This window comes from Diabrotica virgifera, chromosome 6 (genome assembly GCF_917563875.1).
Source record: "Diabrotica virgifera virgifera chromosome 6, PGI_DIABVI_V3a".
Taxonomy (NCBI): domain Eukaryota; kingdom Metazoa; phylum Arthropoda; class Insecta; order Coleoptera; family Chrysomelidae; genus Diabrotica; species Diabrotica virgifera.
In genome coordinates, this window is record NC_065448.1 from 228893217 (window position 1) to 228917682 (window position 24466).

Here is a 24466-nt window from a genome sequence, read left to right on the forward strand (position 1 = left end):
TATATACATTGTAAATTCCAAATAATGATTATTATTGTTCAAAGCGTGAACGAGTTTCTTCTGAATATTGGTTAATCTCGTTCATAATAGTTTCAGGATATAATAACAGGACAGTCATCTACAAAAGAAATTAAATTGTAGAGATTCAGGCTAAGAAATATGTCTGTAGCGCAGTGAAGTAAATAAAATGTTATAAATTAATTGTGTTTTTAGAATTTGAGTGAAAAGGCTGTGCATAAATTAAAATAAAATAAAATACCAGTTCAACTGCTTTAAGCACATGATCTAGACACAACAAACGATACGGCGACTTTGATGATGGACAAATAAAAAGTACACCGAAACGTAGTGGCTAAATTGAGATTTTGTTTGTTTCATGGCATAGACTTGGGTATCAATTTAGCCAGTCACAACTATTCATACATAAAGAAGGCAATTAGGTCCTTAGAGTTCCATAGCAAACTCTTCCACAGCTCCCTACTCAGTTCAAAAGCTGCAGGTGGCCGCTATGGACTGTCCAAGTTGCTGACCACATTTTGCCATTATACATCTTCTTCTTTTTCTTTTTTCATATGTACATAATATGTCAAATTATCAGGATTAATAAATTTAGAGGTTAATTTTAGTTTCAGAGATAAATTTCATTAAACAATCATATATATTTTTGCTGTTCAGAGACAATAGATAGGATATATTGAAAGGTGGAAAAACATTACATTTTATTAAATTTTCGATTAAATTATAGGTGTATGGAATGTATTTTGTGCACTCAAAGAAAGTGTGATTCAAATCACCCACCTTCTGACATTCAGTACAAAGATTTGAATCAAAAACTTTAATTCTTGCTAGATGTAGAGGGAAACATGCATGTCCAAACTTCATTCTGATTAATGTTGTTATATATCTTCGAGGTACTTCATAATTTTTAAACCAATATATATTTGGAACAGAAGGTTGAATCAGTGAATACTGAGATTTGGATTGTTAACAAAGATGATTGATTCCACTGATTTTTAACTCGATGCTTAATTGAGACAAAAGACAAAATAAGTAAGTATTTCTATTAGATCTCTTTGCTAAATATTTGTACCTATTGAAATACTTTTCTAATTAAGATATCTTAATACAAAAATGAATATACTGACCGAAAGATATTTTTTTATGAAAATGAGTATTGATCTAAAATTATTAATTAATATTACAGATTGCATTAAGAATAATTAATAATATTAATCCAATTTGTGATTTGATCCATTGAGCACTATTCTTTTTAAATAATATAACATTCTTAATACGTTGCCAAACAGTCAGTTCTTCTGTTATATTTAACTGCTTTCTCCTACTAAGTTTTATCGCAGACAAGGCGTTGCTAGGAAGACAATTTTCTGTTTGTATATCTCTAATGAAGCCCCATTTGCAAATGCACCTATAAAAAAAAACATAAAATATTGTAGCTTATAGAAAAAAGATAAAACAATAGGAAAGTAAATAATATGAACAATGGTTTAAAAAAAGTTCAAATATATTAGACCTGGATCCAGCGTCCCAAAAAATGTTGATTAATAGCAAGCTGAAAATTTGTTAATAGCTTAACAATGTCTAGTCGGACAAACTTTGATGTATGGGAACACTGGAAAAGGGGAAGTTCTAATTGTGGAACAGGTTAAAAGTTTGGAACGTCATACTACGAAAACGTTCCATGTATTTTGTCGGACAGAACTTCCAATTGATTTGTTACGATTTCATTAAACTCTCATGCAAAAATCAGACTGGTGTTTATCACCAACTAGGCAATTTAATGAGTGAAACACGAAGAACATATCAAATGACAGGAATCATGTTTGTTAGTAATAGCAGTCTGATTTTTGCAAGAAAGTTTAATGAAAGGGTAACAAATCAATTGGATTTTCTGTCCGACAAAATACATGGAACGTTTTCGTAATCTGACGTTCCAAATTTTTAAACTGTTCCACAATTAAAACTTCCCCTGTCCCAGTGTTCCCATACATCAAAGTTTATCCGACTAGACACCGTTAAGCTGTTAACAAATTTTCAGCTTGCCATTAATCAATTTTTTTTGGCACACGGGATCCAGGCCTAACCCGAAAAATATCTTAAATCCATAATAATTGTGCCAGTTCTCATATTTATGTTATTCCATCGCAAATTCCATTTGAAGAAATTTGCGATACATTTTTGGAAATTTTTATGGTTTTAAGTTATTTTTTCGGATGTAACTACAATGATATTACGCAAAAAATTATGTTGCCCCGCAGAATTAACATATTATACTCTGGGCTAATTAACAAAATACAAGGAAAAGTTATTTACCAGCAATTTTATTGCTGGAATCGAACCTTATTATTGTATGTATTAATAATATAGATATGCAAAGTCCGCAGATAGTGTGCTACTTTTTTTATAAACAAAATGGCGCCCGAAAATCGTGTTTTTTTTTCAATTTTTGCTCTATAACTCCAAAGATTTTAACTTTAGACCAAAAACACTCAAATAAAAATTCACCGTAATTAAATTCTGCATGGAGACGTGTTTTTTACGATTTACTTCGACGAAAACTTTCCCCGGAAAAAGCGGGTTTTTCCAACAACATCTTTAATTTTAAACTAAACTTTTAGATACGTAGTTGTTAATCAATAATTAAATAACTTGGTAACGTAAAAGCCCTTTCCGTATGTATTATAATTCCAGAAGTCTATAGAAATTGAGTTAACAGTTTAGCAACAATTAAAATATTAATTAAAAATTTACGGTCGCTATAATAACGACAATAATTATGATGAATAAGAATAACTATGATTTTTTCATAAAAAGACACTATACCTATCTAATTTACTTTACAGAATTGAAATTGAACTATTTAAGCGGCCTCAGGAATATTTTAAATTTATAAACAATTTTTTGGTTTAAAAACAAATAAAATATCTCGGGAAATATTAAACAAAATTAAATTGTGAAAACGGTATTTAAAAGACAGGGACAGCACGCTTCTTTTAAAAGAAAAGACGTTTAATTGTGACGAGTGGTTCCTGAGATAGAACCAGTCAAAGTTGAACGGAATTTACGGCAAAGATATAAAAAATAGGATCATAATTTTCAAATCATCACCATTTTGTTTTTATCCTCTTTCTCCATACCAGTTTTCATACCTTTAAAACCCTCATAACATATATTATTATGATAAAAACTATCGATAATACGTGTGAAAATTGACAAAAATAGCAAAATTCCAATCAAAAATTAGGTTGAAGAAAATGTAACCCTCAAAGTTCAAAATCGGTATACGTTAACAAAATGCATTTTCTCGGCTTCCCATGGAGCAATTTCCTTCATTATTTTTTTGTTCCCTAATAACTCGAGTAGAGCCATCGAACTAAAGCATTATTAAATGTCAAACTTGCTTTTGTTTTGTTATAATAGATTAATTTATTTATAAGAACAGAAAATTACCTATTTTTTCCAGTTGTAGGTTATTTTTTAGATAAACTTACTACAAGTGTACCTTTTAAAGTTAAAAACATATACATTCTCATTTTACAGCTGTATAAGTATTTAAACAATTTTTATTTAATCATATTAAAATATTGTGTTATAATAAATAAATTAATTTATTGTAAGAAAAGAAAAGCAAGTTTGACATTTAATAATGCGTTAGTTCGATGTGTCTACTCGAGTTACTTGGGAACAGAAAAAGGAATGAAGGAAATTGCTCCATGGGAAGCCGAGAAAATGCATTTTTTTAATATATACCGATTTTGAACTTTGAGGTTTACATTTTCTCCAACCTAATTTTTGACTGGAATTTTGCTATTTTTGGCAATTTTCACACGTATTATCGATAGTTTTTATTATAATAATATATCGCACACCTAGTTCAATAGTGCCACAAGTGCAAAACACAATATTCTCGAGAAATGAGCAGAACGTTCTGTAGTAAACGCGTTATGCCCTGTAAATAATTTATTTTGAGAATGACTGGCTTCAAAATGACAATTTAGGTAGCAAATTATACACTTATTGGCTGGATCTTATTACAATTTATTAAAAATAAAACGTAATTATTATTTTGATAGTTATGGCGATATTGCATTGTGAAGAAAGTCATTTATAAAACGATACCTAGTTGTGGCCGTATTGAATTATATCGGTTGTATTGTGGCAGTGTATGTTATCGCCACATCTCTCTTGATTTTTGCAGTTGTGGCCGTATTGAACGTATTGAATTACATCGGTTGTATTTTGGCAGTGTATATTATCGCCACATCTCCCAGTTATGGCCATATTGCATTTTCAAAACCTCCAAAAACCCTACAGTGAAATACCGAAGTAACTTACTTTATACTTATTCAAAACAATATTTTAGTTCAGGCTGTATTGCATTAGATGGGCCATTATATAGGTAATATTTTACAGCCTTAACCAAAAATTAGAATTTTTTTGCAATTGTGGCACAATTGAACTAGGTGTGCGATATGTTATGAGGATTTTAAAGATATAAAAATTGGTGTGGAGAAAGAGGATAAAAATAAAAAGGTGATGGTTTGAAAATTATGATCCTACTGTTTATATCTTTGCCGTAAATTTTGGTCAACTTTGACCGGTTGTATCTCAGGAACTACTCGTCATAATTAAACCTTTTTTCTTTTAAAAGAAGCATCCTGCCGCTGTATTTCGAACAACGTTTTCACAATTTAATTTAGTTTAATGTTTCCTGAGATATTCTATTTGTTTATAAGCCAAAAAATTGTTTATAATTTTAAAATATTCCTGAGGCCACCTAAATAGTCCAATTTCAATTCTGTAAAGTAAATTAGATAGGTATAGTGCATTTTTATGAAAAAATCATAGGTATTCTTATATATCACAATTATTGTCGTTATGATAGCGACCGTAAATTTTTAATTAACATTTCAATTGTTGCTAAACTGTTAATTTAATTTCCATCGGCTTCTGGAATTATGATATATATGGAAAGGGCTTTTAAGTTACCAAGATATTTAATTATTGATTAACAACTACTTATCTAAAAGTTTAGTTGAAAATTAAAGATTTTGCTGGAAATACCCGCTTTTTCCGGGGTAAGTTTTCGTCGAAGTAAACCGGAAAAAACACGTCTCTGTGCAGAATTTAATTGTGGTGAATTTTTATTTGGGTGTTTTTCGTCTAAAGTTAAAATTTTTGGAGTTATAGAGCAAAAGTTTAAAAAAACATGATTTTCGGGCGCCATTTTGTTTATAAAAAAAGTAGCACACTATCTGCGGACTTTGCATATCTATATTAATAATATATACAATCATAAGATTCGATTCCAGCAATAAAATTGCTGGTAAATAACTTTTCCCAAAATGGCCTATTCTCCGATAATCAGCCCAGACTGATACGTTTATCTCGAAAACGGTTAAGTTTAGCGAGATGAATGTAGTATACCTTTTTTAAGTAAAAATATTATAGTGTAGGAAACAAAGGTTGAACCTTGCAAAATGGACACAAGTCCGGTTTTATTTTTTTTCTGGTATATCAAGGGGTGTTTATTATAAGACTAACTTTTTCTGAAAAAATTTCGCCCCGGAACCTCCCTTTTCACCCCTTTAAAGGGGGTAATTTGTGGTTTTTGCGGAACGTAGCCCTTCCTGTAACTTTTACAAAAAATTTCTTTTACAGAAATATGAAGAGGACTATATTTTCTACGATTTATTTTCAACACCATCTCTCTATCATCCACCGTTTAGCGGGGGTGGCGCCCTAAAGTTGACAAGTTTTTAAAAAAGATGTTTTTAAAAAATATATATTTTTCCCTAACTGTAACGGAAATTAAGAAGAAATCCTGCGGCAATTATTCACAAATAATTGACTGATTTTTTGGTATAGGTTTTACTTAAGAATAATTGCCCTTTTTTTAATTACAGGGTGTTACATTTTAAAAAACCTCTTTTTATACCATCTGAACCGTTTATGCTAGAGTAAAAATACTTTCAGCGATTACTCATGTACTGGTGCTATTTACAAATTTGTATAATGCACCCCCATTTTTTCCCCGGAACCACCCCAAAAAAAAAGAAGAATTAATAAATAAATTGATTTTCTTGGAATCCTTCACACACAATGCCCTTTATTAATATGCTTCATACATCATTTTGTGGACGTTATTATTACCCATGCATGGACACCAAAAGCAATTTCCTAGTGCAACCCCTTAAGCAAAAAAAAATAAATAAAATGGGGTGTTGAAAATTCTTTTTTGTTTTTTGCTTTTTGATCCATATGGGCATATGCTTCATCAATAGTGCTTTTCAAAAATATATATGGTTATTGCAACATCTCTGCGAAAACCACCCCTATCCTTGAAAATGTACTGCAGAAACTACCCCTATCCCTTGGCGAGCATGTTTTTACGATTTTCTCATTACCTATGTATTATTTTTAAACAAAACTTATACAAGGTTAAAGACCACTATTTACTCCAAAAATTATGTCCCATTCATTTTTTCGTATAAGCAACGGTTACGGCACAGTGGCGCCGTAAACCTCATATATGCTTTGGCGGGCTCCAGTTTTTGTTTTTTTTTTCGTCATCTGTTCGTTTTATTGATAAAGTACTTATGCAAAATAAAACAACACAGTGTAACCTACAAATTATGACTTATGGACATTTTACATTCTTTGCTCCCCAAAGCCACAGTGGTGGCCCAAAATAAATTTTTGCATATTTTCGCCACCTACATGCATTTTATTGCATTAATGCTACCTTAACAGCACAATATTTACCCTTAGGTGGTCGCTACGCAGTGGCGGATCCAGGGAGGGCTGATGGGGGTGAACATCTCCCCCCCCCCCTCTCAAACCAAGTCATATTATATTCAAAGATTATAAAAATATTCATTTATTTTTATAGAAATTTAACCAATTGGCACCCCCCTCTTAACGATGCTGGATCCGCCACTGTCGCTAAAGCATAAAAAGTCATTCTTATAAAAATAATATTAATATTATATAAGTATTTCTATAAAAATAAATGAATATTTTTATAATCTTCAAATATAATATCACTTGGTTTGAGAGGGGTGGGGGTGATCGCCCCCATCACCCCTCCCTGGATACGCCACTGCTTAGCGACCACTTAGGGGTGAATATTGTGCTATTAAGGTAGCATTAACGCAATAAAATGCGTGTAGGTGGCGAAAATATGAAAAAATTTATTTTGGGCCACCACTGTAGCTTTGGGAAGCAAAGAATGTAAAATGTGCATAGGTCATGATTTGTAGGTTACACTGTGTTGTTTTATTTTACATAAGTACTTTATCAATAAAACAAACAGATGACGAAAAAATAAACAAAAACTGGAGCCCGTCAAAGCATATATGTGGTTTACGGCGCCACTGTGCCGTAACGGTTGCTTAAACGAAAAAAATGAATAGGACCTAATTTTTAGAGTAAATAGTGGTCTTTAACCTTGTATAAGTTTTGTTTAAAAAAAATGAATAGGTAATGAGAAAATCGTAAAAACATGCTGGATAAGGTATAGGGGTAGTTTCTGCAGTATATTTTCAAGGATAGGGGAGGTTTGCGCAGGGATGTTGCAATAACCATATATATTTTTGACAAGCACTATTGATGAAGCATATGCCCATATGGATCAAAAAGCAAAAAACAAAAAAAAAATTTTAACCCCCCATTTTATTTATTGTTTTTGGCTACAAGGGTTGCACTAGGAAATCGCGTTTAGTGTCCATGCATGGGTAATAATAACTTGCACAAAATGATATATGAAGCATATTAATGAAGGGCATTGTGTGTTAAGGATTCCAAGAAAATCACTTTATTTGTTAATTCTTCTTCTTTTTTGGGTGGTTCCGGGGAAAAAATGGGGGTGCATTATACAAATTTGTAAATAACACCAGTACATGGGTAATCGCTGAAAGTCTTTTTACTCTAGCATAAACGGTTCAGATGGTATAAAAAGGGGTTTTTTAAAATGTAACACCCTGTAATTAAAAAAAAGGCAATTACCCTTAAGTGAAACCTATACAAAAAAATCAATCATATATTTGTGAATAATCTCCGTAGCATTTCTTTTTAATTTCCGTTACAGTTAGCGAAAAATATATTTTTTCTAAAAACATCTTTTTTAAAAACTTGTCAAATTTGGGGCGCCACCCTTACTAAACGGTGGATGATAGAGAGATGCTGTTGGAAATAAATCGTAGAAAATATAGTCCTCTTCATATTTCTATAAAAGAAATTTTTTGTAAAAGGTACAGGAAGGGCTACGTTCTGCAAAAACCATAAATTACCCCCTTTAAAGGGGTGAAAAGGGGGGTTCCGGGGCGAAATTTTTTCAGAAAAAGTTAGTCTTATAATAAGCACCCCTTGATATGCCAGAAAAAAAATAAAACCGGACTTGTGTCCATTTTGCAAGGTTCAACCTCTGTTTCCTACACTATTAAGATAATATAAGTTTTGATTCAAGAAGTCAGTAGAGTGCGTAATAAAAAAAATAGAACATACTAAATGAGCGCTGAAATGCGTATGTGGCGCCCTCTAAGTAACACATCATTTTTGGCAACAAATTTAGATTTCTCGTTCCAAAAACCCCCTTTTACCAAATGTCGTGTTATTATGCCTTGCCTGCTAGGAAATATTCAAGAATAAATGATGAAATAAAAGTTTAACTTTGACACCCTCTATTTCGGTTATTATCAACTTTCGTACTAAGGTAAGTTAGCTTAAATCGACCTATTTTAACCTCAGAACTCAAAGGTTAAGCTATAGCTATAGCCCATTCTTTACCAAACACCCTGTATAATAATATTATTAAAAACAATACGCATGATTCGTATAGAAATATGTGTGTTAATAAAGTCAATTTTGCCGAATATTATTTTCATCTGAATTCATTTTTTAATACACCTACATAAAACCCGACAAAAGAATGCGTTAAAACACGTTGTCCTACCAAACCAACCTTCTTTTACTACCTACCTTAATCACATTATCTGTCCCTTTCCCACTGACTCACCTAAAACTCCCCGGCAAATTAAGGCAACTCTCGGAGTCCCGGTGGCAGTTATGAGTTTTCGATGCGCATTCATCCACGTCTATACAAATTCCGTAGAGCGAATTCCATTCGTAGCCTTCTCGGGGACATCCACAGCTAACGTTCCATCTATTCAGAATAATATCGCTGAAAATTGCCTCGAATTACTCTCTTGATTAAGCCGTTGATGAAATAGAAAAGATTTCGTTCTGGGTTTGGTCTATTTTCGTCAGAACGCGAAGTTTTATATTTGTAATTATGAGCACAAAAAAGTTGTTTTATAATAATTATTATTAGAAACTTCAATTTGGTGATTCTGGAAAATAAGTAAGTAAGTGGTAGAATATGTCTGAGAGAAACAGGTCCAGGGAAGCAAGATTTTTGTCAGGACTTTGAATATTCCAGGTACCTGACAACTTTTTTAGATATTGTTGACTATGGAAAGAGTCCCTACCTGTTTCCTGTCAAGAGTTCGGAGCCTTTTTTAATTATTAACAATTTAGTACTAAAAACGCCATTTGTTCGATTTTTTTCACCCCAATAAAAAGATGGCCTCAATATTTTCCTGGAGAAGAAGTCTTTTTTCATGACTTTCTGCGTGTTTTTGGATTTCTTTGTCGACGGGCTCCATTCGTAGATCCTTGTGGAGGTCGTCATTACGGATGTACCAGGGTGCGTTAACTATGACTCTTAATATTTTGTTTTGAAAAGTTTGTATTGTTTTCAAGTCCATAGTTGGATGCCATACGTCCATACTGGTTTTATAACTTGTTTGTAGATTAGCATCTTGTTATACGTTGACGACCCTGAGTATGTTCCCAGTAGCCAGTACAATTTTTAATATTTGATATTTAATTATTCCTTCTTTTTCTTTACATGGGCTTTCCAGCGAAGCTTCTTGTCTAGGGTTAAGCCCAAGTATTTGGCTGTGTTGGCATAAGAAATGTCTTGTCCATTAGTTTTTATTGGTGCGTACAGAATTTTTTTATTAGTGAAATCAACATGTATTGATTTGCTTTCATTCAATGTAATCTTCCACGTCTTAGTCCATTTTTGGAATTTGCTCATCGCATTTTGTAGTTTATTGGCTCTTTCTACGTTATCTTTATCTACTGCTAATATTTCGGTGTCGTCGGCAAAGGTAGCTTAACAGTAGTTATCGAATTCTGGTAGATCACATGTATAAAGGAGATATAGGACCGGGCCCAATACGCTACCCTGGGGGACTCCGGCTTTTATTTCTTTAATCTCAGAATAAGCATCATCTTGCTTGATTCTGAAATATCTATCAGTTAAGTACTATTTAATTATGTCTGTGTATGATTTTGGAAAAATAGTCTCTAATTTATGAAATAGTCCCCCATGCCAAACTCTGTCAAATGCCTGGGCAACATCTAAGAATAAAGCTTAACAAACTTTTCTTTCCTCTAGTGCATTTTCTATAATATCGGTAACTCTGTGGAGTTGGTCTATAGTTGAGTGTTTCTGCCTAAAGCCAAACTGGTGATTTGGAATTAATTTTTTGTTTACTATAATTGGTTGCAATCTTCTTAGGAGAAGTTTTTCAAATAATTTAGACATTGTGGATAGCAGTGATATTGGTCTATAGGAAGAGGTTATATGCGGTAATTTGCCTGGTTTTGGTATCGTTACTATTTCCGCCACTTTCCACAATGAAGGAACATATTTTAATCTGATCGCAGCATTAATTAAATAGGTCAACTTGACAACTGCTTTTCTTGGGAGCTGTTTTGGGAAAACAGAGAGTTAATGGAAAATGTGATCGCTAACATCCTTTAGTGGATTTGCATCTGAAGGAGATGAAGTCCATGTTCATTGAACTTTGTACTTGCTAAATAGTCCCAGAACCAGTTGGTTGCATTTAAATTAATAGCTTTAATTTAAAGCAAAATTATTTTTAGCGTCTCGACCATATGGAAGAACAAATAGTTTTAGTATATTGTGCCCAAATTTTAAAATGCACCAAAGTGTATATCTGTACATATTATATAGCTATTACACAACTTACTTAAAATTTATATTTGCCGTCTTATTAAACTCACAAGTTCTCTTTTTCTTCGGATTTAGTCGATAACATGGATTTTCTGGAGAGTCCCAACAATCTTTTAGATTCGTTAAATGTTTAAATGGACAACACGGATCTGGACAAAAGCTGTACAGGGCACAACTAAAATAAAAATCTAACTGTTTAAAAGAGTTGTTGCACATTTTTGTACTTAAAATAAATTGGCATAACTATAGTCATTCGTATGTACCTATATAATATGAATTTGTATTTTCCCTAAAACTGGTAAATTTTATCAATTAGGTAATAAAGGAAACGATATATTCCTGACTATTTCACTAGACTGTTTTTAACTGATAAAACGGCATAGCAACGCATTGTTTCCTACTGAAAAAACTCCTTAGCGACGTGATTTCTCAGCGACAAAACTATGACAGATCTGTCACGAAAGTGTATGGTAATAACTAGACTTAGGCAAATATGCAAATAAAAACCTGTGAAATATGCGCATAAATATGCAGTATTTTGCACAAAAATATGCATGTTTATCTCGAAAATATGCATGTAATAATAAGCAAATATTTAAACAAATATGTTGTTCAAAATTTTTTAACAAACACTTATGACTTCTGAGTGCATATATTTGTAAATGGAAAAACTTCTTTTTATATCAACTGATATAACTGAGGATTTTTTCAAATTTAATTCAAAATATTTAAATTTAACATATCAATAGAAATCGATGTAGGAATCTTGAAAATATCAAGATATGACTGCTAAAGGATGACACTTGGTTTTTTCTATTTATCGAAGAAAAAATACTGTGAGCATAAATTAAAAGCACTTAATTTAGTCCAATATATGTGATTTTATTTTTAGCCAAAAAAACGCAAACTGATACTATTGTGAGAAAACAATTTTTAGCCACCTTTTATCACATTATTAAATGATTTGAATTTTTGAGATATTATTTTTTCATTGCAAGAAATTTAAAATATATATGCCTGATAAAAGATTAAATACATGGGTCTATTGCGAACTAACCTTGCGTCGGCATGTATTAAAAATGATCCCATATAAAATAAACTAACACATAATACGTAGTCCTTCCGGTTTTACCACAAATTGAGCGGTAAACGTTATCCATATCCATAGCACTGTTTATTTTTGCCAGTTTCAAATCAAAATTCACATACAAAGACACTTGTTGAGATTTTAAAGCCATTTTTGTTGATTTATTTCATGAATATCTACAGTTACAAATACAATCTCAAATTGTAAATATGCACTTTATGCAAATTTTTATAAAAATATGCAAAATTTTACATTTTTGCATTTTTTATGCATAATATGCAAAATATGCAATTTGCATATTTGCCTAAGTGTAGTAATAACTAATAAATAAAGATTATATTTCGTTGATATGGTGCATTAATTGTCTCTTGAAATAGTCTTGTCGAATATCATTCGAGAGAAAATTATTTCCGGCAAAATTTTCTCCTGGTTTCATTCAAGTTCGTTGCCTTTTGGTAATTTTCGCTTATGAAATTTTGACAAAATCACTCGACTAACGTCTCGTGATTTAAGTCAAAATCTAATTCGCGAAAATTGCCAGGCAACAAACTTTCATACCAGTCGAAAATATTGCCGGCAAAATTTTCTCTCTTGTCATAGCAATGCCACGTTTCCTACTGACAAAACTCCTTCCTGTCCGTGATTTCTCAGTGACAAAATTATGACAGATCCGTCACGAAGGTCTCTGGTAATTCTATTTTTGTCAGTTTGACAAACGTCAGTCAGGTGAAAAAATCAAAAAATTGATGTCAGAAAATGTCCCATTGAACACGCAGAGGTCCAGAAGCTCTATTTAGACCCAATTTTTGGAATTCCTACTGGCGAGAAATTTTACGCTTGAAAGATGTACTACCATAACGGAACTAGCAAAAATTCTCGAGGATTATGCTTTTAGCATGAAAAAAGGCAATGGCGAAGACTATAAAGAGTCGTCTGTAAAGTAAATGTGGAATACTACAGCAAAAATGGTATAAGAAAAACATTTTACGGAGTACGGCATAAAAATCGACCCTTTCACAGATATATCTTTCAATTGTGCAAGATTGGCCAGAGATAACAAGCGGATGCAGCTTCAAAGTGTTCAATAAAAAAGAAAACTCAGTTCACAAGCATTATCCACCGAAGAACTATTAAAAATCATCCAAAGCTACGGCGAGGAAACCTCCTATGTAGCACAAAAAAAGTTTTTTCACCTTTGCTCATTTATTATAATAGTATAAAAAGTATACTTTGTATATATCAGCTGTTTACCCAATTATTTCCTCGTCGTTAGCAATTTATGGTACATTATAATCAAGTATATTCAAATGGTAAATAAGCCACAATTTTACCTAAAAATGATTTCATTAACGTTTCGACGCCCAAGTCGGGTGTCGTTGTCAAAATACAAAATAATACGAAATAAACAAAAATGTTGTAGACTTTTAAAGTAGACGACTTTAAAATGATATTGCCAATATTGATGAGTTGCGTTCCTGGGACGACTTTACTAAAAGATTGTTCATTCGATTACATGAAATCAATCCCAACTCAAGAATATCCGACACAAAAAATCATAGCATGTGATCTGTCTTTAAAAAGACAACCAAATGCAACGGTGGCACTGAAATTCTCGCGTTAGAGATTCCATAGTAAATCACGAGGGAAAACCAGGAAAAACCTCGTGATACTATCCCGACATCGTAAGTATTTGGGTTTACATTTAGTTTACTCTCAAAACTAATACCAAATTCTGACTTGATATTTTAAATTTTAAATAATACTAAAATACTCAATATGTACTAACATCGTTTTAAAGTCGTCTACTTTAAAATGTATAATACGTGTCTGAATTGCCGATATAAATGAGTCAGATTAAATAAATTATTAGAAGAATTTTTTACTAAGCAACAACATTTTTGTTTATTTGGTATTATTTTGTATTTTGACAACGACACCCGACTTGGGCGTCGAAACGTTAATAAAATAATTTTTAGGTAAAATTGTGGCTTATTTCCCATTTGAATATACTTGATTATAAAAATGCCACAAGAAAATAGCTTCAGAACAACATTATGGTACATTTATATATGTTGCATTAAAACATAAGTGCATTAAAACTGAATATAAATTACCTAAAAGGTCTCCAATCCTCCACTCTATCATCTTCATTTCTCGGCCCGTAATCATAATCCAGACAGCTGGCAAAATTATCACATTTCTCGTAGAGACGTCTCATTTCCGGTGTCTTTAATAGAGTATACCAGCACATATAATAACTTGCCGTTACTCGCCATTGGAATCTTTCCAGGGGCCCTAAGCAACGGAAATCATTTTATTATCTGGCTGAGTGGTAATTGGATGTGTTATCGAAGATGATTTGGTATTATCAATTATTAAAGTTAACCAGGTAAACAATATTCCAAAATAAAATAACTGAAAAACAAATATACATACACTGCTGAGCATAAAAATAGGATCACCTCGAAATTTGAATTGTCTTTAGAATTTATAATTCTTTGTTAACTCAAAAATGAATAACCATTTTCAATTTCGTTGCAACACGAAACTACAGCCGCATCATTATTCCAGTTCAATCAGAGAATGCAGCAAGCACCTCTACCGGTTTCGTTTATTAGTGTCTCATCAGGAGGCACATATGCTGCTTTCTCTGACCCAACTAGGAAAAACACAGGCGTGCAGTCACGGATTGCAACGAACGAAATGGCAGGGATGCCCTAGCGGCAACTGCTAGCAAAAAACTAAGTTTTCAATCTAATAACACATAAAACAACATCCAAAAATGTTGCTCTACATCTTAACAGATTGAAAACAATGGGAACCTTCTCTGGTAACACCTCCGAGGCTTCTACAATTTACAAGCCATAACGGATGCTGAGACTAAGGAAGATGAGGGAATTTTACAATTTGTAATTCACGTCCCATCTGCTCAGCGCGGTAAAGTTCCAACGAGAATGGTTCCCTTCGTACTCCAATCAGAGTAAACATGTAAATCAAAAATGAATAACCATTTTCAATTTCGTTGCAAAACGAAAATACAGCCGCATCATATTCTAGACCAATCAGAGGGTTAAGCAAGCACCTCTAGCGGTTTCGAAACTTATTAGTCTCTCATCAGGAGGCACATATTCTGCTCTCTCTGACCCAACTAGGACAAACCCCGAAGTTGGGTCAGAAAGATCAGCATATGTGCCTCCTGATGAGAGACTAATAAGTTTCGAAACCGGTAGAGGTGCTTGCTGCGCTCTCTGATTGAACTGGACATGATCGTATAAGAAATGAAGACATACGTGAAAGATGCGGTGTTGGAAGGACCTTAGACAGACTTGAAACGAAACAGTTATCGTGGTTCGGACATATGGCGAGAATAAGTGAAGGTAGAACTGTAAAGATGGTATGGAAAACGGCATCTGACAACAAAAGACGAAGAGGTAGGCCAGCAAGGACGTGGAAAGCAAATATTGGAAAGGCTAGCGGAAAAAGAAATATTGGGTGGAGAGAAGCAGAAAGACTAGCTACTGACCGAAAGGCATGGAGACGTCTGATTTCTCTACTTACCTCGACACCGTAAGGTACAAGAGGACGGCTTAAGTAAGTAAGTAAGTAAGTAAGTGTATTCCCACTTGAACCTTACCTAAACCTTATTAAGTTCAGTCCACATAATTATACCTTCTGAGATTATATTATTTATACTCTCACATATGTACAAGCTTTATCGTACACATATCTCTCGCCACATTTTAACACGTTTTGTGTATGCCCGTAAGACGGAATCTCGATTTTTCGGAAAAATCTGAAACAGTAACTCTACTTCGTGAAAGATAAATTTGCAGAGCAGATTTAGTTAGTTAGCAGAATTAAACTGCCTAGCAGATTAAAAAACCAGATATTCCCTGAAAACTTTGGTTATAGTAATATCAAAAACAAACTAGTACAAAATATACAAACTACAGTACAAATTAGAAACAAGTATTTTACTTTTTACTCAAATTAAGTTCCATTTGATTTACATACATTTTGCCGTGCTTAGCGAAAACGCCGTATCTGCAAAAATTTGAAAAATTAGATTTATACATTTTTATAACCAAAATGTGCATATCTATCTTCTTTGCTTACTAAAAATGACGTAAGTTAACCCAAAATACATTAAACAAAACGCATTTTATGCCGTATCTGCAAAAATGTTCATGGATACTTAGAATAAATGCGTCATTTGAAAAATACTTAGAAAAAACGCCGTATTTAAAGTTCACTTGCCGCGTTTATCCTAAGCAGGCACTAGATGCGGCGTTCTGCCTAAGCATTTGACAGATTTTTACAGCATGTGTAAAATTTTTAATAAGGTTAGTTTGTTGCCATTTTTCAACGAGAACGGCTGTTTGATATAATTTTTTAAATATGGCAAATAAAACAAAGTTAATACTGCGGAAGGCTAGTTTTTCTTTATCAACAGAAAATCTAAACACATATATTATATTTGAGTTGTTGGTGATCAAGAAATAATGTGTGGTTCTAAAAACAATGCCGTACTACTAAGTGAGACATATACTTCCATTAAATGTGGAGTTTCCTGAGGTATAGCGGAGTTTCCTATGTGTATGTATATTGTTGTTGATGCGACATTGTATTATTACGTTACATCAGGCATTTTAAACAGTGCAAATTTTATGTAGTTTTATTTTATAAAGTTTGTTCGAAATATGTACGAATTTTGGTACGAAGTATTTTGGTGGCCGTAGGTCGTAGAATTTCCAAATAAAAAATGTGTTATAAAAGTACATAGTTAAATCAATGTCTAATAATTAATAATTAAAAATAAACTTTATCGTAAATGTTAATCGTTTCTGGAATGTTTTTAATTTTAAATTACAAGAAACGCCCCTTAGCGGAAAACTTATTAATTCCAAAATTATTTCCAGCACTTTTTTTGTCCATTTTCATGACACACTTTTATAAAAAATGTTTTTTATTCTCCTTTTTCATCGTTATATTGTATTTATTATACAGTAGACTCCCTCTATAACGAGAACTGAAATGGCAGACTAATTACCTCGTTATACGCGGATCTCGTTATATCAGACAACAACAATATTGTGCATACATATATTATAGTTGCCTAAAATATTAACTTTCTATAGTGATGCCATTCGGAGCAATATAAGATGCTAAATATTGTTTTCTCTACAATAAGGCTTCGCTATCATAAATTATATTTTTTTTACAATATTCAGTATCGGCCAATAGATAAACAGAACAGAAAGAAGTTTATTATAGGTAGGCGGTGGATTTCTATTAAAGCACTACCCTCGATAACCGCACAGATGTTGGGAATTCATGTATACAGGTAGTTCGGGTATTTACTTATAGCCATTACAGCGCTAAAAATAGATAAAGAACAATAAAGGTACATATTTTACGATTTCATTTTTCCTCGTTATATCCAAATATGCCTCGTTATAAAGGTGTTCAGTTCAATAGGAATTTCATGGGACATCTAGTGTACCTCGTTATAAGTGACACCTCGTAATAACCGTGTTCGTTATAGAGAGAGTGTCTACTGTATTATAAAATAAGAAAATGCTTAGCGCAAACGCAGTATTGCATTCTTCCTAAAGAGGAAGAAGTTAAATTTATGTAGTATACTTAGAAAGAACGCAGTAACATGAGTTTTTAGAGTAAATAAAATATATTTTGTCAATATTATGCATAAATATGAATTCTATGATATTTATTATGTATATAAAGTAGAAAACAAAACAAAATTCTAAATAGTTTTCAACGGCTAGACATTTAAACAAAAACCGATTTTACTCAAATGTGATCTCTCTGCAGATACGGCGTTTTTCCTAAGGACGGCAGCATTACCTTCAAAATGATCTGCAACTGTATCATCGATACGCTTGTTCCTTAAACACTCAGCATCCACTTGAACTATCTGCTGTTCATTTTTCCTCCACGACCATCTTTGCTCGAGCATCACAACAGATGTGTCGTCAGAACGTCTAAGAGCAACATGATGTAGTTTTTTTGACAAATATTCGACACAATCGTGAAACGAAGGTTCGCAGAACTGATGAACTTCCCAATGAAGGGAACGAAGGGGAGGTTTGGGGAAGAATTTGTAATAAGGCCTTAAACAAAAATTGTTCGAAAATAATTTTTATGTTTATAGCCCGGGAGCAGTCGCGCTCACTTCTGTAACGTAATGAGTCGCGCTTAGAGAAAAAAACTCACATTATAGATTTAAATACGAATTGAAATCAAATTTCTTAACCTTCGGATGACCAAGCGGGGGAAATTGTGATCCCAGCGTATGTTTTTCTTTAATAAATTCAAAAGTATTTTAAATTTTTAACTCATTATTTTTTTATTTGACTTTAATATCATTGTAGATATCCTCATATTTTGAAATAAAAAAAATTCCCTATATTTTACGAATAAAAAATATATTCAGAAGTTGATGTTTAGTAAAATACCGTCTATTATATGTAATTCCAAGTAGTTTTACGCTAATGACGTCGACTTTGCAAAGTAACAAGACACTTACTCAATATACACACTATACATGGCACTAATACTCATGTTGTAACTGGCTGAATGACATAAAGTCCATGCCATAAAAATAAAAAAATAAAAAAAAACTTTATTTTTTTGTTAATGGCCATTTTTGACATTTTTGACCTGGGGTCATTTTCCCCCCTTGGTCATCCGTGTAACAAAAATAGGTTGGTCATCGGAAGGTTAATTAGTTCTCACCAAAGCCATAAATTCCACAAAAAAAAAATAAAAAAATAAAAAAAAATTTCTACGTTCAAGGCTCTTTACTGAGTCCCTAGCTGTTTAATATTATTATGGATGAACAACTGACCAAGAAGATAAGAGATGGTGCTCCTTGGTCATGGCTCTTTGCCGATGATAACGTGTTTGGGAAGTTGCACCAAGAAGGGTTGGAGATGAAGTTGTAGGGTTGGGAAAGGGCTATTGAAGAGGGGGACTTAAGGTTAGCAAGTCGAAAACGAAATATAAGTGGTGGGAAGAACAGGAATGGTTGAGGAGAGGAATGCTTGGAATATTCTTCTTCTTCTACGGCACTAAAGCCCAAATTGAGCATTGGCCTTCTTTATTCTTTGCCTCCACCCTTGATTGTGTGTGGCAGCTCTTCTCCATAAACGGACTCGTAAAAGGGCTTGTGCGTTGCTATTTATTGTATCTTACCAGCGCTTTCTTGGCTTTCCAACCGGTCTCTTTCCCTACATTCTACCATTCAGTGCTCTTTTTGGTAGCCTATCCTCTCCCATTCTCATCACAAGTCCGATGTTCGGCCCACTGCAATTTTTGTATTCTAATAAAGTCTGACAGGAGTGTTTCCTTATAAAGTTGATAAAACTCGTTGTTGTATCGACTTCTCAAGATTCCGTTTTTCCTCACAGGTCCTATTATTCTCCTCAGTACTTTCCTTTCAAATGTGTCGAGTTTGTTTTTGGATGTTTCGTTCAGGACCCAGGCTTCACTGCCATAGCATGTTATTGGTCGAATTACAATTTTGTATATTCTCATCTTTGTATTTCGGTGGACACTTTTAGACCGAAATATATGGGAGAGGGCAAAATAAGCTCTGTTGGCCTGCGTTATTCTCTTCCGTACGTCTCCATCTTCTGATAGGTCGGCATATATTTCTACCCCCAGGTATGTAAACTTTCCAACCATTTCAATGTCATCTTCATGTATAATGTTTTGTGTGGGACTATATTTTTCTCGCCTGTGTCATTATTATTGTTTTTTGTGTGTTAATTTCCAGACCTAGCAATTTTATTTGTATTTTTAACTCTGCGTATGTTTCCTGTGCTCCTGTTGATGTTCTACTCATAATATTAATATCATCGACATAAGCGGCCAGTTGAACCGTTCGGTTGGTCAGTAGATTTCCTCGTCCAGTTTGCATTTGCCTAACCCAGTGATTCTCAACCTGTGGGGCTCGCCCCCTAGGGGGGCGCGCTTTTAGCAATGGGGGGGCGTGAAAATATAAAAAAAAACACCTAAAAGATTGACTAATTTACTAAAATCAAAGCAAAACAAAATTCTGACAAACAAAAAAATAAAATACCCATGAACAAGGAGCTATACATAGTTATGAGCACTGAATACTAAATCAACAAGTTTAATGTAAATTAGTGACTTCCTTGGAATTTGTTTTGCAGAGCAAAGCTTATCGAAACAGGGTGTAATATTAGAAATAGACGCTCTCAGTCCTTTCTCTATAATTAGCTGCGATCTATATTTGGTCTTTAAAGCAGCCATCGCGGAAAATCCTGTTTCGCATAGGTAGGATGGTGAAAACAGTAAGAGTATACGGAACGCTCTGGTTTTCAGTGTAGAAAACTCATCATTTACCCCTGCCCAAAATTCAAAGAGGGATCTAATATTAAACTGTTTCTTGATTTCGGCATTTGCTGTGAAGTCTATAAAGGTTTCTTCTTCTGCAGTAGAGAGCTCTTCGGGTGTAATTTGAAACGGATTCCCGACCCATATAACTATTACGTACATATTAATTGGTCGTCGACAAAAAAGTATCTTTAAAAAATTTTTGTCAGCATTCCTAAATGATTTTCAATGGTTACAAAAACAACTTTCACGTGTTGTTCTTCAACCTGGTAACTTTTAAAACATTCATCCACATTTTCAAATATTTTTAGGTTTTTTGCTTTAAATTTCTGCTCCACAATTTCAATTTTCTACAGAAAGCGTTAACTTTATCATTAGTATCAAATATATGTGTATTGGCCCCTTGAAGTTGTAAGTTCAAAATATTTAGTTTCTCGAATATATCAACCAAGTAACTCAATTTTATCAAAAATAAACCATCGTGAAACATCTTGGCTTGCGGCCTATTTTCTTCTTCTAGAAAAATGGCGATTTCAAGTCATATTTCAAAACACGTTGTAAAAATTCCCCACGTAATAACCATCTTGCCTCACAATAAAATAATAATGCTGAATGTACCGCATCCATGTCTTTGCAAAGTACAGAATAAATTCTAGTTTTCAAAGGTCTCATTTTTATGTAGATAATTAACTATTGTTACAACCGTAGTTAGCACAATATTCAAGCCAGAGCTTTTTTGTTGATCATACAGTGTCTCTATTTTTGCTTCATTTATATAATCATTTAACATAGCAAATAATGCAAGCGACTTTGCTATCAATTCTATTGGTTTGCAGAAAAGTAGTTCTAATACTGTTCTGCCATCACAAAATCGAACGTAGGCAATAAAATGAGCATATTTATTACTACTGTTGCCTCATCAAGCTGAATCGAAAACAGCTTTTCACGCAACTTCCTGATTACCTGATCCTGTACATATTCAGCTATATCACCAATTCGGCGGGCAACAGTATCATTTGATAGAGGTATAAACTCCAATTTTTTAGCAACAGTGGATCCAAACACAGTTTCTACAATTTTGATTGCAGTTGGTAATATAAGATCTTCACCAATAGTGTTAGGCTTTTTAGATCTGGCTATTTAATATCAGACTTTATAAGAGGCAAGTAAAACTATTTCATTCACAGTCAAAGTTTTTATTAAAACTAATTTTTGCTTTTCACGCCATTTTAATTTTAACTCGAAGAATTCTCGGGGTTTGTTAATGTATTCACCTATTCACTATGAAGCATGAAGCGTTTCCCAATGTATTTTTAGTTTATTAGGTTTCATGCTGCTCAAGGTATATTATTATTACATAGATATATTGTTATTGAACGAGGGGGGGGGGCGGCGGTGAAAATAATTATGGAAAATTGGGGCGCAAATGGTAAAACGTTGAGAAACGCTGGCCTAACCGCATACTCCAGTGCCAGGTTAAACATGCGAAATTTTGAAGAAGTCTGTCCGGTGGTTTTGTATTCCTACACATGCCTGAGTTTCATCAATTGTGGCTTTAATGAGTCTTATTAGCTTGCGTGGTATTGCCAATTCAGCCAATATATAGTTTGTTCTTTTAACTGAGTCGTATGCCTGTTTGAAGTCTACAAACACGTTGTGAACATCAATATCGTGTTCTCATCATTTGCTCAAGATCTGCTTGACTGTAAATATTTGATCCAGTGTCGATCTTCCCAGTCGGAAGCCCGTCTGATTCTCTCCAATAATATTTTCTGCTAATGGTTGGAGCCGCGGGATTATAATGTACGTGAGGACTTTATATGCTGCACATAGAGAGAGATTCCACGGTAGTTTTTGCACTGAATTTTGTCTCCTTTTTTAGAGATGGGGCATACTATACTTTTCTTCCAGTCGTCGGGTATTTTCTCTTCTTGCCATATGTCTTTGATGAGCGAGTAGATGTGACTTGCTAGATGGTCGTCACCTACCTTATACAATTCTGCTGGTATTTCGTCAACTTCCAGAGCTTTATTGTTTTTTTGAGCCTTAATAGCTTCGAGAACTTCCTCTATGTTTGGAGCTTCTACTCAATTATTTTCTACGTAGTTCATACCCATTTCATCTTCTATGTCTACTTGTGTTCCAAGTAGGGTCTGAAATTAATGCTTCCAGGTTTCTGTGACTTTCTGTTGGTCACTGATTATTTGCCCACTTTCATCTTTACATAGACTTGTTTGAGGTTTATACCCACTCTTTATCTTTTTTAGGTATTCGTGAGCCCCTCTAATATCGTTGTTTTTGAAATTTCCTTCCATTTTTTATATTTGTCCTTTTTCATAAGCTCTCCTTTTATTTCTACATATCTTGTTTGCTTTCAGTCTTGCGACTTCAAATAATGTTCTTCTTTCCCGTGATCTTCTTGATATGTACATTTTGTGTGCTTCATTTCTTTCCTCTATTGCTTGTCTGCACTCGTCATCAAACCATGCTCCCCTTCTTTCCTTTTTCTTGTTTCCTAAGGTGGACGCTGCTGCTGTCAGTACTGCTGTTTTGATATTACTCCATTTGCCATCTATGGAGTGCAGTTCTAGCATCCTTAACTCATTTGCGTGCGACTTCTTGTTCGAACTTCTCTTTACGACATTCCTGAATCTTCAGTTTTTCCAGGTCCAGTTTGTTTATACTTTGTTGTCTTTCGTTCCTTTCCCTGCTAACTCTGCATCTAAATTTGATTTATATGCTTGGAATATTAGGAAAATTTAAATACATTGGCTCCTAGGTATTGGAAAATGGGACAATAGATCGAGAAATTATCCACAGGGTACAGGTGATTGGTTTAATTGAAAGCTAATGAGCAGAGTACCCTCTGATCGAAAAAATCGGGCAACGGCTGAAAGGAAAGATCTATAAAACTGTGGTGACACCAACTTTAGTGTACACGGGTAAAGAATGGCCCATAAGGATGGTTCAGGTAGAGAAGATGGTAGTAGCTGAAGTGAAAATGTTACGTTAAATGCTGGATAGGAAGAGGACTTGATTACGAAAAGCTTAGAAAAAGGAAGGCTATGTAGGCGTGGTGACTGCAGTCTCAAAAAAGTTCCAAGAGCAAAAACTGCAATAATTTGATTACGTTAGACGTAGAAATGATTACTCTGTGGGACGGAACGGAGCTGTTATAAGTTGGTAAAAGAAATGTGTTGCAGAAGATTGGATAGAGAATGACATTACACGATGGACAGAATTTAGTAGGGAATAATATGTAGTAACGAACAGCTATCATTTAAAAGGGAAAACTTGAGGAAGGAGAAGAAGAGTTAGAGGGTACCAGTTAAAATAAACCCCTTGTTGACAATATTTACCGAAAAATTACACTACATCCTCGAAAACCAAAGTTCCTGGATATTGTGGATGATATGGCTCTACCAAGAAGATTAAAGAAGAGATAAAAGACATACACAGAAGGCTAAAGACTGAAAATCGACAAATAAAAAAATAATTGAAAAGTAAACGTCTACAAGAAAATAGTATTAGAAGCATACTTTTTTTAAAAGGGATATGTGAAAACACTGGTACCTGCTAGCATTAGTTGGGTCAGTCTCATATCTCCTATCATATTCATTAAACTTGTAATTTCGCAAGTAATAAGCAATATTTTGAAGTTTTTCTAACAGCAATTTTGTGTCATCTTTGGTTGTTGTTTCTATAGTGGGGTCTGTTGTAATATTACCATGTTTATCCGCTACAAGAGACTGTTCTCTGTTGTCGTTCTTTCCTTCTATGTTCTCGTTAGTATTGCTGTTGGCGTTTTTAATTCCAGTCAATATACAAATCAAGAGAAGTAAATTGTGTATTGTTTGGAATTGCATTTTAATTGTTTCCTTCAAAAAATGACTTGTCACGAACATCCCATTTTGTCATTTAAAGCTTCTTCT

At 33.6% G+C, this 24466-nt stretch overlaps 1 protein-coding gene across 2 annotated transcripts; it reads right to left on the bottom strand.

The window, feature by feature from the left end:
* Positions 1 to 694: 694 nt before the first annotated feature.
* LOC126886773 (uncharacterized) lies at positions 695 to 24426 on the bottom strand. 2 transcript variants are annotated; one of them, XM_050653800.1, is made up of 6 exons: positions 24108 to 24426; positions 18018 to 18283; positions 14267 to 14447; positions 11082 to 11240; positions 9035 to 9199; positions 698 to 1426 (listed from the first exon to the last, which is right to left on the bottom strand). In XM_050653800.1, exons 1-6 carry the CDS (start codon positions 24398 to 24400, stop codon positions 1189 to 1191), a joined length of 1302 nt encoding a protein of 433 aa, XP_050509757.1. In that variant the 5' UTR covers positions 24401 to 24426; the 3' UTR covers positions 698 to 1188. The 2 variants fall into 2 exon arrangements, with proteins under 2 accessions (XP_050509758.1, XP_050509757.1); XM_050653801.1 differs by lacking the exon at positions 9035 to 9199 and having other exon boundaries at positions 695 to 1426.
* Between the last annotated feature and the right edge of the window lie 40 nt (positions 24427 to 24466).

Excerpts from the sequence above, each read along its gene's own strand:
- LOC126886773 (XM_050653800.1), bottom strand. The coding sequence starts at position 24,400 with ATGCAATTCCAAACAATACACAATTTACTTCTCTTGATTTGTATATTG. Across the intron at positions 9,200-11,081 it reads ACGGCAAATATAAATTTTAA|CGATATTATTCTGAATAGAT; the intron begins GTAAGTTGTGTA and ends GGCAATTTTCAG. Across the intron at positions 1,427-9,034 it reads AATTTGCCGGGGAGTTTTAG|GTGCATTTGCAAATGGGGCT; the intron begins GTGAGTCAGTGG and ends TTTTTTTTATAG.